The 14,486-nt window shown below is 39.4% G+C and overlaps 1 protein-coding gene across 1 annotated transcript in view; it reads left to right on the plus strand.

Annotated features, from left to right (window-relative positions):
* The window catches only part of slc2a13a (solute carrier family 2 member 13a), a 108,007-nt gene that overhangs the window by 19,833 nt on the left and 73,688 nt on the right, over positions 1-14,486 (plus strand). The window contains exons 2-3 of the mRNA XM_030150382.1: positions 1,815-1,974; positions 4,692-4,900. Coding sequence (XP_030006242.1) covers positions 1,815-1,974; positions 4,692-4,900 — 369 coding nt within the window. The remainder of the gene's footprint in view (positions 1-1,814; positions 1,975-4,691; positions 4,901-14,486) is intronic.

The following is a 14,486-nucleotide window of genomic DNA, read 5'->3' on the forward strand; positions in this document are numbered from 1 at the left end:
AACTTCATGTTTGCTCTTTTCCACACTGACAGAAAGATTTGCTTTCGGTATGTACTAACAGACATGGAAGCCATAGCTCTGCTTCAGCCCTTCATAGATTAAGTTTCTGTCCTCAGAAGGATCTGTCGTAAGCTAATGACTAGATTTCCATCACATCGGCCTGAGCAGACAGACTGCATGCCAAAGAGCAGTTGATTAGATTTTGTCAGTGATCTGGGTCTTGGATGTCTGCCATCAGATTATAATCCTTTTTAGCCATAACTAAGATAAAGACTTGACTGCCTAAAGGTCTGTTGCACTGTCTGGAAATCAATTCCAATCATAATATGGAGACAGAGGGTGGAGCAGCAAACACTGGACACATTGAATCATCACTTATAGTTTACTCATTATACAAACATTCCAGACTCAGACAGTGATTTTGTCTTGCCTTAGAATTAATACCATTATTTATCATCACTTTAATGTGCATTTTTATCAGTTTTCTTGCAGATGTCTTGCTTTTTCCCTTTTACTAGTTATTATATCAGTGGTATGTATTGCTGTATTATCTTTGCAATTTTACTTTGAAATGAGAAAAGACATAAATCCAAACTGATCTGAGTGGATTGTGATTGTTGATGCTAGTGGTTTTCTTTTCCAGTCCATTCACACTCTCTTCCATCCATGGAGGTGTTATGAAAAAAACGAAGAAAGGAAAAAAGAGATCCTCTCCCTAGATTATCGATTTGTCTTCCCAGAGTTGCCACAGTGTGGTGCCCGCTCTGAGACAGACAGGTTTACCACCAAGTGGTTGCCATAGCAACAGGTAGCCACGTAGGCATGGTGGCTGTTGAGGGCAGGGTGGTGGCAGGCGAGAGGGGGAAACGAGTGTCGAGGGGAGGGGTGTGTAGAGAGCAGTGGCGGACTATTAATAGAGCTTATCAGGAGCCAGCTGCAGAATGGTGCATCTCATGGGACCTCGTCAGAATCATCCTGAGTGAACACATACTGTTTGTGGCTATGATGTGTAGTTTTGTGAACATGTGCGTGTGTGCATGTGTGTGATGGGATGTTTTCCAGATCAAAGCTCAGCATCCATGAACAAGATCTACAGTATACTTACTAGAGTATCACCTATTGTTCACAAGACACCAGGGTCAGCAGCATCAAAAATACCTACACCTTTATAACAAATGTTGGTATTATTGAGAGATTAACCACGAGTAAAATCACACATTAAGCTCATTAATTTACAGAGCATGAGCAGTTACCCATTTACACTGTTCATTCTCCGTGTAGCTCTGTTTTGACCTCTTTAAATGAAAGTGTTGTAACTCCACTGTGTTAGCCAGTTGTTAATTTGGTCCTTGTTAACTTTGTCAGCTGAGCAGGCACAACAACTTGTTTTGCTGAAAGTAGCTGATGTCTGCTGCTAGAAACTTATTTATGGAACCTGAGAGACTCAAACAAAACAAAGTAGTTGTTGGTTGCAGCGCCAAAACAGTGGCATTAAAGACGTTCTACCTTTCTGTAGAGCTGAGAAGAACAGCAGAATCAGGTGAAAAGAGTTTTTCACAACTTTTGTCAAATTATAAACTGAAACATATCCATATTAGCAGGTCTAACTATGCAGCTTCAGGACACATTTATGAAGTTAATGTAGTGTAAAGTTATTTTTTAGTAAAGACAATTCAGTAAGGGATCTAAATCTTCCTGTTATGCATGTGTTTTGTTTTTTTTTCCAGGGGGATCAGCATATGTAGTAACACTTTTTGTGGTTTGTTCCTCCCACTAACCATCACCTCTCCTTCCGTCTTTTCTTTGTTCTGCAGGTATTGCCTCTATGACTGTGCCGGTGTACATCGCTGAGGCCTCTCCGCCCCATCTCAGGGGTCAGCTGGTGACGGTTAACACCCTTTTCATCACTGGTGGACAGTTCACTGCCAGCCTCATTGATGGCGCCTTCAGCTACCTACGGCACGACGGATGGAGGTCAGAGATGACGATCCATACACACACTCACACACACACACAAACAGACAAGTTAGACCAAATATTAGGGACCTTCAACATTGCATCTCTGTATTTTTGCAAAGTGGTCAAGCTACATTTTACCAGTACTGTGTGGTTTTTGCTAAAATATTGTAACTTAGCCCATAAAGACCCAAACATCCAAAATGATTTACTCATCTAAACAGTTTAATACGTGTTGATCCATTAATCCTATCAATACACAAATCTCACAAAACGTGTCATCAAATTGCACTAAGAACAGACTATTATTATAACACTGGTCAACAACAAATTTATTGTTTAAGTTTTTTGAGCTGATTTAGGATAATTTTGGTGTGCTGAATCCAAAAATCACATTCATTTTGCTCAATCAGGTCAACTTTATGAACTATGCAACATATTGGCTTTTTAACATTTTTGCTTACATTTATGGGCATTTTCACATCATATGATACGAAATTCTTCCATATTTCTTGCAATAAACGAGTTCTGAAGATTTTACTTTTGCCAATTTATGATTAATGTTTTTTTTAATATTACAGTTGAATGAAATGGCTTTGACCAGAAGATCTTGCAAAAATAAGCCTGATGTTTTCTGCTACATCTGCGGTGAATACACCATTGTACCTAACAGGAATCCTGTTAGAAAATGATTTTTTTTTCTCTTAAAACCTATTTTGGGTGAGAACTACACAAAAAATCAACTGATAAAGTCACAAAAATGTAATCAATTTTGTGAGAAGATCAGATTTTTCAAAATCAAATTAGCAAAAAAAACCTGACCTGATTGAGAAAAACAGATGTCATTTTTGGATTTAGCGGTGCAAAATGGTCCTAATTCAGTTGAAAAAACCTAGACAACTTGCAAAAAACATTTTTTTGTAACCCAGTGTAATAATAATAATAATAGTAATGTTAGAGTTTATAGAGCTGATGTTAATGTATTCACTATGACAATATGTCCTGTCTCCCTTTATCTTTGTCATGTATTCAGGGCTGACATTAGTATCTTATCTTTTGGTTCTTATCATACCAAATGCCAGAAAAAGTCATGCTTCATTCCAAATGTCAACATGCACATGGGTCAGTCTCTAACATTTCCTTAAAGCAGATGTACTGTACTTTTACACTTTATCTTTTACTGTACTGTTTCTTCATCTTCACTGCTGTATGTTCTGTGTATGTCCTTTTCTGCTGTCACACTGAAGGCAGGATTAGGGTTTACTTCTTTGAAGATTACTTAAATGTTGAGTGAGATTCTGTGGATAAAAATGATCTTTTTTGCATGGAGTTGTATGTAATTTTAGCAAGTATAGGAGAGATTTTAAAAGCTTACTGAGACACCTATTGGGTTTAGAGTTTTACGGTTTTGGAGCAACTTACAGATATGGGTTTTCACTTTCGTTGAATTTGAGTAATGGCTTCTATTATTTCTTGTTACCATCTCTTGTACCGTCTGTTTTTTGTTTTTTTTCCATATTCAGTCTTCACATCTTTAATAGAATGTGTTGAACTCTCAGTGAATGTTAAGAACTAGTAAGAGGCAATTTTCCTCTTGACATAACAGTCCAGTGTGTCAGCGCTTTTGTTTGGTTAAAGCTATTCTTCCATGGTATTAAAATCTGAAAGTCAGGGATGCTGTGGAATTGTTGAAGATGAATGTGTTTTAAGCTATATTTACAAAACAAAGTTAAATACTAAGGTTCATTTCTTTAATTCTACTGAACTGAACTATCTGATGCTGCCAAATACTCCAACATACCCTATGTCAGTGGTTCCCAGCCTTTTTTGGCTCGTGACCCCATTTTAACATCACAAATTTCTGGCGACCCCAGACATTAAAAAGGAGACTTTTTTTGCAAAAATTAATTTGTTTTTGATCATGTCATAGTTTGCTATACTATGTTGCAAATAAACATTAATTTTAGATGACATTTAGTCTATATAATGTATATTATTATGGACAGAGGCAGAAAAGCCAGGTGTAGATTACTGCACAAAGTGAGAATTTGATTTTCCTTGGTCAGGATATGTACAGTCAGTCCAGCTTGGATTTACAAGGCTGACAATTAATACTGAACAAACAATAACTCAAACTGTGAATTATGAAAGAGCTGCAGCATCTGAAACTGACCACAATGAACATTTGACAGATAAACCGAACCACAGTGCTTCAGTTTCAGCTTCACAGTTTGTCATGTTTTTTATGTGTTGTGATTGTCTCTCTCAGCTCACCATATTTTTTATTAGTAAGTCTTTATTTTTATTTTTTTTATCAATTACTAGAAATTTCAGGCAACCCCATTTGAATTCCAGGCAACCCAACGTGGGGTTCCAACCCCAAGGTTGAAAACACTGCTCTATGTAAAGATGTAACCTTTGGACATTTTTTATTAACTCCGCCAAGGAGGTTATGTTTTTGCCAGCGTTGGTTTGTCTCTCTGTCTGTCTGTCTGTCTGTCTGTCCATGTGCAAGATAACTCAAAAAGTTATGGATGGGTTTGGATGAAAATTTCAGGAAATGTTGAGATACTGGCACAAGGAACAAATTATTACATTTTGGTGGTGATGGGGGGGGCAAAGGGGCCCACTGATCTGCCTTGGCGGAGGTCTTGGCTCTGCGAGTGCTTTTCTAGTTAAAATTGTTATCATATATAAAAAAGGTACTGAATATTCTGTCTTCTACCTCTCCTCAGGTACATGTTGGGTCTGTCTGTTCTACCTGCCTTGCTCCAGTTCTTGGGTTTCTTGTTCCTACCGGAGAGCCCTCGCTGGTTAATCCAACGTGGTCTGACCCAAAAGGCCCGCCGAGTTCTCAGTCAAATCCGAGGCAACCAGAACATCGACGAAGAGTATGACAGCATTAAGAACAGCATCGAAGAGGAAGAGAAAGACAGTGGAGGAGGTGAGTGAAGGCCTCAGTAACACAGGCTGTACATTTAGATGGATGTAGTTGGTTGCTGTCATTTGTTTTATGCTTTAAAGCAGGGGTCCTCCAGAGCTACTGTCCTGCATGTTTTAGGTGTTTCTGTCGTTATCAGGCTTCTGCAGAGCTTGATGATAGGCTTATCATTTGAATCAGGTGTGTTGGAAGAGGGATACATCTAAAACATGCAGGATAGTAGCTCTCGAGGACCAGGATTGGACACCCCTGCTTTAAAGGGAGTATATGTGATATTCATACTCCAAGCTATCAACAAAAGGGGAAAATTGTGTACCAGAACACTCTTAAAAATATCAAAAGCACCCATGCATTAACGTTATGTATCCACAGACTGTATCACTCACTGAATGAAGCATAAAAAATGTGTCTTATGAAGTTCATGTGATGCTTTGGCTGATAGTTTACATTACAGTTTTGTTAGCTTAGGTCTGTTTTAGACAAAAAAGAGCTACAGTAAAACCACAGATCCCCTCTGTTTTCTGTATGGTTTGTGTTGTCAATAGCTGAACTCAAGATCTGTATTCAATCATCCAAAAAAGGCCAGAATTTTAACAATTTCCTCTGAACTGTGGCTCAACAAACTTTGCAAACATAATAACGTCACAAAATAACTTTATGCCTTCATAAGCCTCATGTTCAAACCCACCTGTGTAGAAGAAATGCTGTGATTTCATTATCAGACTCCGTTATTTTTATTTCGTGTCCAGGGGAGAAAACAACAACAGTGTGTCTAGCTTTGTTACTTTCTTTGACTCTACAAGTTGTTTCTTAGCAGTTTCTTAGCAGTTCTCATCCCATTTTGTTCTGATGTTTTAGTCAAAGTCACTCTGGGATTAGTTTTCCTCACCATTCAACGTCTTATCATGACTCACGCAAGTATACACATCACTTTTAATTGGCGTGTTATCTGTACACATTATAAGCTTTCCACATGTATGTTCACGCCATGTCAAATGCCACACACTGAGGGTTAGAGTTATGTGAACCGGAGATCTTGGCGTAAATTGACACACGATCAAATGGCGTTGAATAACACGTGAAAGGTCAAAAATGCGTATGTCAAATGCCATAAGAACTGGTGTGACATACAACGCAATTTCATGAGATCAGTCTCCACCATGACAGACCAGCAGAGTGACCCACTGCTCCTTCTAGTGGTCACATAAATCCTATAGTTTGTCGAATGTACTCAATTCATATCTCAACAACTCAGTTAGGGCTAGATTGGAGACCTATTTTCAGCAGATCTGTCTAATTCATGGGCTCATATTTAAACAAGTGGTGCCAGGCTCTACAAACCCCGCCCCTCACATGTATTGTAGCTTATTTTGGCATCGATCCAGCTGATGTCATCATGTCTATGCATGAGCTGATGTCAGCATATCAATTACCTCTATATATGTGCCAAGTTTTAAGTAAATTGAAACAAAATTGATGTTTTTATAGACGTGAAATTTTGCCCATTATAAGTAAATAGGAAAAAAAAAGTTTCAAAAATTAAAAAAAAAAAATTGAACTTTGATCTGCTTTTCCCAAAATGTAATCAGATTTATTCTGGGTCACTGGCGATCTATAAACCCAATTTGGTATGAATCCAACCATTAGTTTTTGCTGCTACAAACATTTGACATTTCACCCATTAAAAGTAAATGGGGAAAAAAAAAAAATTTAAAAATTCATAAAAAATTTTAACTTTGACCTGTTTTTCCCAAAATGTAATGACATCTATTCTGGGTTGCTGGCCATTTATAAACCAAATTTGGTATGAATTCAACAAATTGTTTTGCTGCTAGAGTGTTAACAAACAAACAAACTGAGTCAAAAACAATACCCGTTGCCTCCCCTTTGGTGGGCAGGGTAATAAAACTGTATAGAGTCACGACCCTGAACCTCAAAGCTACAAGGCTCCTTTTCAGTCACTTTTATGTCCTCCTCAGTGAGGTTGATTAGACATGTCTTCGTCCTGCTGTGTGATTGGTCTTGTCTACTGCAGTGACAATACAAGTCATTCAACTGATGCACATGGGCGTTGTTGCTCTGTGTTACAGTCCCTGGACTCCCGGGGTAACAATGGTGACATGTCAATCAAACAGTGTGAGCAGCTTCGTGGCATCTTTCTCTCTGGAGTCTCTGTTGATCTGGTTTGAGTTACTGTCGGTGGAGCCCTTTTGTTTGTCCATTCATCCATTGTAAATGAAGAAAGTTCAGACTTTCTTGGTCCTCTGTTTCTAGAAAAAAAAAAAAAAAAGTCAAAAATATTTTGCATATTAAAACCCAGGAACATCACACAGTTTTAGCATTCAGCAAGGCAAAGAGCAACACACAGTCGAAAATCCAATGAACAGAGTGTAAAGGAGGTTAATAGACTGAAAAAGATATAGACAGAAAAATATTGTCTTCTTTGCGCTCAGTTATGGTGTGAGTTGACCTTTGGATGCAGCAGTTTGATATGAAGCTTTGCCATTATCAGGAGATGGTATTGAATGAGACTGAGGTTTATTAACTGATACTGTTGCTTCAACACAAGATTTGACAGTCATGAAATTGTTAATTTTTAAAGGCTTTGTCTGGGACATAGTGTGACCCTTTAGATCTTAGCTCTAATCTTTTCCAATCCTTGCTCAAAGCAGGATAAGATGGTACTTATGCAGAGACAACAAAGTAGACAACCTGGAATATGTTCCCATTTTACAATACCATTTATCTCCCATCTGTGTTCTGATATATGTGTGAAAGGGAGAACAAATGAAAAGAGCAATTGAATCCAAAATGAGAAATATGAGGTATGATGGATATACACACACAGTGGACGCAGGATCTGCAGTATCTTATGTAAATGAATTAAAGTCATATTTTTAGTCATATAGCTAATGAGGTGCACATTTTTCCACTTCTATGTCACCATCAGCAATTAGGAATAAATTCACATTATTCAGTCTGACTTGACCTTCACTGAGATAATTATATATTAACCCAGAAAGACCCAGTGTGGCTTTGGTAGCAGTTTCAAAATATTTTTTTCTCTCTATTTAACCTTTCTTAAGTGATTTATCACCATTAATTACAATATTGTCCTCTATATATTGGATTTTTTCAGTGTAAATTATGTATTTTCCTTTATTTAATTCACTGATCATGTAGATGTTGATTAAAGCTCAGATTAAAGTTGAGGGTTTTTATATCAGAAACAGATAAAACTGTGATTATATTATATAATAAACTGAATATAAACCCAGTGTGTCCATCCACTGTCATTGATCCAACTCCATGGGTTTTACTGGTGAATTAATGTTGTAGAAGATGACGGTGTTTCCACGTTCACTCTGAACGTCCAAATGGGTCATATCTGATGACCATGAAAAGATGACAAACTGTATTTTATACCAAATACATGTATTGATAGGATTAGTGGATCACAAGTTATTAAGGCTGTTTTCAGACTGGGTATCCGAGTCCATATCCGAGTATGTTGGACCCCAAAGTCCATTTAATTTGATCAATGTGAATGCAAACGTTCCATGCGCAGGTACCGTACCCAAGTCCAGCTGAGAAGGTAGTCCTGGGTATAGACTGCATGGATTCCAGTTCGGAACGTTACTGTGCGAAAGCAATCTGTACCCGAGACCGGAAGTGACCTAATCATCACGAGACCATAGTCGTTGTGAAAGTACCCGTGTCGACCGAACAGCTCGGTGATATATCAGGGACAACAAAGGTCGCTCTTCTTCTCTTTGCCTCAAACAAGTTAACAGATAGAAAAGTATTGCCTGTCTTGCCGCCATTGTAGACAAATGAATAGAACAGTTGTTCGGTTGATGACGCAAGTTTATCTTCTTCTGGCCTCTGTGTTTGTTGGATACTGACAGAATTCCTTCCACACCGCCACCTACTGTTTCTGGTCTTACTGGTCCTGTAACACCCACTGTCAAGGGACGATTTCAGTCTCTGGACGACGTGAGTCTCGCATGTGTAGAAGCATTTATCTCTATTGGCCATCTTTTACAACTCGCCACAGCAGAGATAAATGCTTCTACACATGTGCGACTCACATCCTCCGGAGACTCAAATTGTCCCTTGACACCCACTTGTTCTTGGGCATGGGCCACGGTATGTACTTGTGAACTCAACGTCTGCGTTAAAGGTGTGATCGTATCCAAGTATAGCACGGATCTAGATACCCAATCTGAAAACGCCCTAAACCTCAGTGGATGATTTTGGTTACCAGTGGCTGTTTGGGTTTCTGTGGGTTACACACAACAACACTAAAAGAAAATTTCCTCTGAGTGGTCAGCCAAGAAGAGTTTGACTTTGAGGAAGATTCTCCAGAGCTGCAGTAGGAAGCAAAGAATAGACACAAGCAAGGCTGAAATATGAGAAAAAACACAATGCACCAACTTTATATGTGCATGTGTATAGTAGTCACAGCTCCTACGCAGTAATACCACCTAAAAGATGCTACATAAAAGGAACAGAATGCAGGAAAGTACAGGTTAAAAAAAATTGGGACAGGGTTTGATGATAACATGGTGGTTAATGTAGCTTGAAAGAAAACATCAGAATAGATCGTCACTTGAAATAGCTGATTAAATGATGGTAATTTGGAATTACGGTTTGTGGCAGTGTTTTGAAATTCTGTGTGCAATTAAGTGAAGTCTTGGGGCTTAAACACCAGTTGTCCACGTTTGCACCGCCCCTTCTTTTCTGTGCTTGTTTTCCTTTCAGTTGTGAACCTAAGCCCTTGGCAAGAACAAATGGTTATCATTTCTTGACAATGGTGCTTTTTGGACCAGTATTTTGGCCTTCATTATAGTTCCAGGGAGGGGGAGTGTGATTGTATTTCTGTTAACCAAAGGGTCTGATTTGCATCTAGCAGAGGATTTATTACAGAGAGTGAGGACGTGGGGAAGGGTGAGGTATGTATTGTATTGCATTGTATTGGAAAAGAGAGGAGAGGAGATGAGATTCACCCTCTGGCTAATCAACCTTGACAACAGAGAACACTACGTTTCTGGAAAGACTGGAATCCATAAGATACTCTGGGTCCATGTGGCCTCCAGTAAATAGAAGCTTCTATCAGTGACAGCAAAACACACACTTGGGCACACAAGAGTATAATTGCAGATTGCTTAAAAACACACACTTGCACAAAGACTGCAGTGTCCATGATGAGGCCCTCAGTGTGTGTCCAGCAGTTTCATTTTCTTTTCTATGCCTGTCGTCCTGGTCACTGTAAGTCCTCTGAGCAGTCATCATCAGTTACTGTGTATGAGCACAGAAACAGCAGGTAGGATCCTCTCTCTGTCTGCTTGTTATCTTAGACACAGTGGCAGCACTTGAATTCCATGTGAAATGCCAGTAATGGGCCCAGTGTGCAGAGTTTTTACTGTTCAGTGTGGACTGAACTAATACTATTGAGCTTCACTGCAGCCTCCATTCAGCTTAACCAAGACCATTGTGCATCATGCAGAGGTGTCATCATTATACTGTACAGTGTTTGTTACATTAGGTTTTAGTTAGGAGGATGAATGAACAGAATGAATGTATCGGCAACAAACCTTTGGTCCATTAATAGAAATCTAACATGTTACATATAACTAATCTAGTCCTTCTAATTTATAACTAACTCATCTCTAAATATATTTTTTTCTAGTCAAGGAAAGGAAAGCAAGACTTGTATGGCTTATGTAAAGTGTGAGTTATCAGTTTAGACATTTCAGACATGTTTGTTGTCAGTTCATTTAGCTAAACTCCAAATAGTCTCAGTTTAATGTGTTAAAAAAAGACTTTAGCAGAAATTTCACACACAACATGACCTTTTTAACTCCCACTTTTATTCAGAGCAGAAAACCTTTCCTGCATAAGTCTTCATACCTTCCTTTAAAATGAGCGCAGTTCCTTTTATCTCAGTCTTTAAGTACTACTGGAATTAATCTCAATCTTATATATTTAGGTGTATTAGCTGATACACAGACCAGCCATAAAATTATGACTACTGACAGGCCAAGTGGTAGCAATTTTTAATTATCTCTTTACAATAGGACCTGTCACTGGATTGGTTATATTTGGCAACAAGTGAACATCTAGCTCTGTAGCTAACGTATTCCTCTACGTAAATTATACATTTGCACCTCATTAATCCAAAAAATTGTGGTAGATAGGATGAGTTGAGATCAGAGCAGCTGTTGGATGCTAATTAGAAACAATCAACTGAAAAAATGTTGTGTTTGTGCACCCCTTGTATGCACCACTACAAAGTGTCATATTATTGGCTAGTGTGGACATATGTTCCTGTGGTCTTTGTCGGGATGCAGTGTACAAACAAAAACTATTTGTGTGCCACACTACTTCCAAGACATTAACTATATTCCACAGGAGTCATTTTGCTGAATTTACAAATAGAATCCATGTGGGAAGAAAATATTAGAAGTTGGCAAGCACAATTTTTTTTTTCACTATTCTCTTGAGAGGGTCATGGGGGTGTCAGAGCCTCTTCCTGCAACCAATGGGCAAAGGTAGGTAGGTCACCAGTTCATTGCAGGGTTTGACCAATTATAGGATAATTGACCAAGATGCATGGCTTTGGATGAGCAGAAGCTCACTCAGGCACAAGGAGAACATGCAAATTCCACATCAGCACTGGAATCACACCTAGTACCTTCTTACTATGAGATGATGCTTCTTACTGTTGAGAGGCGCTAACCATAGCACCACCGTGCCGCCTGATGCAAAGAATTTGTTAGTAGATTCTTTGACATGTTGAAGCTATTTTTTCAAGCATCTTGTTTTTTCAGTGTGACATATGTTACCCTTATGGTTTGTGTTAAACATTACTCAAATAAACAGTTCAGGTTGTAAAGCACGGTGAAGGCCAGACTGAGACTTTGAAGAATAGCCCTGCCATCAATTTGCTTTGGCCTTTAGAGTCCTCATTATGTCTGCTGTTGCACTGCAGCAGACGATTCTCACAGGAGAACCGTGGCTCAGACCTCAAAGCCAATGATTAATCTTCTTCTCTTAAAATTTGGTATTTTGTTTCGAAATACTCCACTGTGATGGAGCCTTTAACGCAGTGTCTCCAGTCATGACATACACAAAGATGGAGATGTTTACATGGAGACGCGTGTGTGTACATGTGTTTCTTCACCTGGAAAAACAAAGATGTACCATGCCCCTTAGCTGACACGGCGGTTACCATGGAAACAACACTTCTCACTTCCCTTTTCTCTCACTTCAGACGTAACACTGTTGATAGTGGGTGTCACCCTCTGATTCTCTCTCACACTTAACACATCAGGCATTTTCCTAAGGTGCAAAAATGTCCTGGAGTCAAAAGCTGGTAATAATAGAAGTATAATTCTATGAAGAACAGCAGCACACATCAGTGCGTGTGTGACGTGTATTGCTGTGAATGCGTCACCACTTTCCATCAGTGTCCAGCCAAAGGGGCCAAAGATGTAACGGGTGGTGGATTGAACCCAAATGCAACACAGTTCTTTCAGGTGAGAATCAGAACAGCCTTTAATAGATCTTGACTGATAGCACTTACAACAGAAAAATAATGACAATAAGAGTTCTTTCTCTATTAGGGTGAAGACACACCAACCTAACTGCCAATCGTCGCCAGAAAAGGTAGCCTGACTATGTCTCCCCGACACGGTCAAAAAAGTGTGATGAACAAATCGACAACTGACTTGAGTGTACGTTCTGCGCTTGTGTGAGACGTAAAACCAGAAAATTTCTTAGAACCAAAACACAGAGCTCGCTGTCGTCAGTCATTGTCAGCAGAAAGTGTTGAGTAGTCAAGAAGGGTTGTTGTTGTGGTTGTTGTACTTGTTGAATGGATGGTTAGTAATAAGAAGATACTGGTGTTGTCAGCCGTCGGGCTTCTTCTTGAGGAAGAAGAAAGATGTCGCAGGTGAAAACTAGAAATCACACTATGCTAACAACGCCAACAGTGTCCATAAAAAAAAAAAAAAAAAAAAAAAAAAAACACTGACTTGCACTTATTCAGATACGATATGAGCAGTGAATGGCCTATTATAGAAGACAATAATAGTGTGAGGTACCTTGGCATAGCTGTATTCACATGGAAACTTCTCATTCACCGATTCACTAGTCAAGGGCTATCCCTCCACCAATCAGGTTGTGTCGTGTAAAATTTATGACCGCAAGTGGGAGACATCTCTGGTCTCTTTGATGGTCTTCCTCAGTTGTATTTATGTCTCTGTACTCCCATCTATATAGTGGAGCTTTGTTGAGTAACAGTCACACAGAGCCAAAGACAAACTCAGATCGAGCAGAATACAAGCTGCATAAAGTGTTTATTCATACACAAAATAAACACTGAGTTGATATCTGCAGAAACAACTGACATTTGGCTCTGGGAGACCACTTTTATGTCGGCAAAAGTAGGTTGGGTTTAGCTACAAACCATACCTGTTTTTTATCATATTTTGAACATTAATCTAGTCACATCGGAAACCCCCCTTTTTAGCTTGTCTCCGATAGGGTAAGGTCTTTTTGGTGTCTGTCAGGATTGGTCAAAACATATACATATGCAACTAATTCCCAGTATTTGATTACCATATCTAAATATGTAACTTTTTTCCCGGAAAATGCAAGGTACTTCCCAGAATGTTCAAAAATTTCCATTCATGTGTATTTCTTTTGTACACCCCGTTTTCTGAAACTTTCCATGAGCTCACATGTTCCTTCTGCCCACCCCGTTTTGTAACTTTGCATAAATTCACATGTTCTTTCGATAGCTACACGTGTTCGTTCTTTTGTGGGTCTCCCAGGAAAAAAGTCAACTACTCTATTACAACCATCACATTACACTGAAATTTAACTTCTGGCATGCAAATGAATACTTTTGATTATAAGATGAACACTTTGATTATAAAATGAATTATTTTGATTAAAATACTAATTTCTGAAACCACAACTGGTCTGACTGAACAACTGGTAGTGGCAGATTGCACATGTTGAATCAGCCAAAAAGACTGTCGACAGCATTAATGACGGCCGATCGCATGGAACACACCTAGCAGACACATGTCACCAACCTCACCAGACTGCCCGACCGCCGAAAATCAGGTTGCTGTGTCTTGGCCTTTATTTGCTGGGCGCATGAGCCAGATTCGTACCCGGGTCTCTGATGTGGCAGGCAGGAAGGATACCTCAGGGCCAAAGAGGCAGGCTGATTTGACACATGGACTGGAACTGACTCTGACACAGACGGGAACACAGATGTCAAACAGAGCTCAGGGAAGCCGAAAGCAGATCTTGTAATCAAAGGCAGACAAAGGCCAGTCGGGTTTACCGGGGCAGAGACGAGGAGACGTGGTCAAGAAGTGGCAAGGTCAGAACAGGGGAGTCAGGTTAGAAAACAACACTGGGGAGTCAGGTCAGAAAGCAAGAACAATCTGGCACTGGTTGAATGACCTAGCCGAGCTTATATTCTGGCCAGCTGATTAGGTACAGCTGGGAGCAACAGGTGCAACTGATTCTGGTTGATGAGGTGAAGCAAGTTGAGGGAGAGGACAGC

Source organism: Sphaeramia orbicularis, chromosome 12, assembly GCF_902148855.1.
Source record: "Sphaeramia orbicularis chromosome 12, fSphaOr1.1, whole genome shotgun sequence".
NCBI lineage: Eukaryota > Metazoa > Chordata > Actinopteri > Kurtiformes > Apogonidae > Sphaeramia > Sphaeramia orbicularis.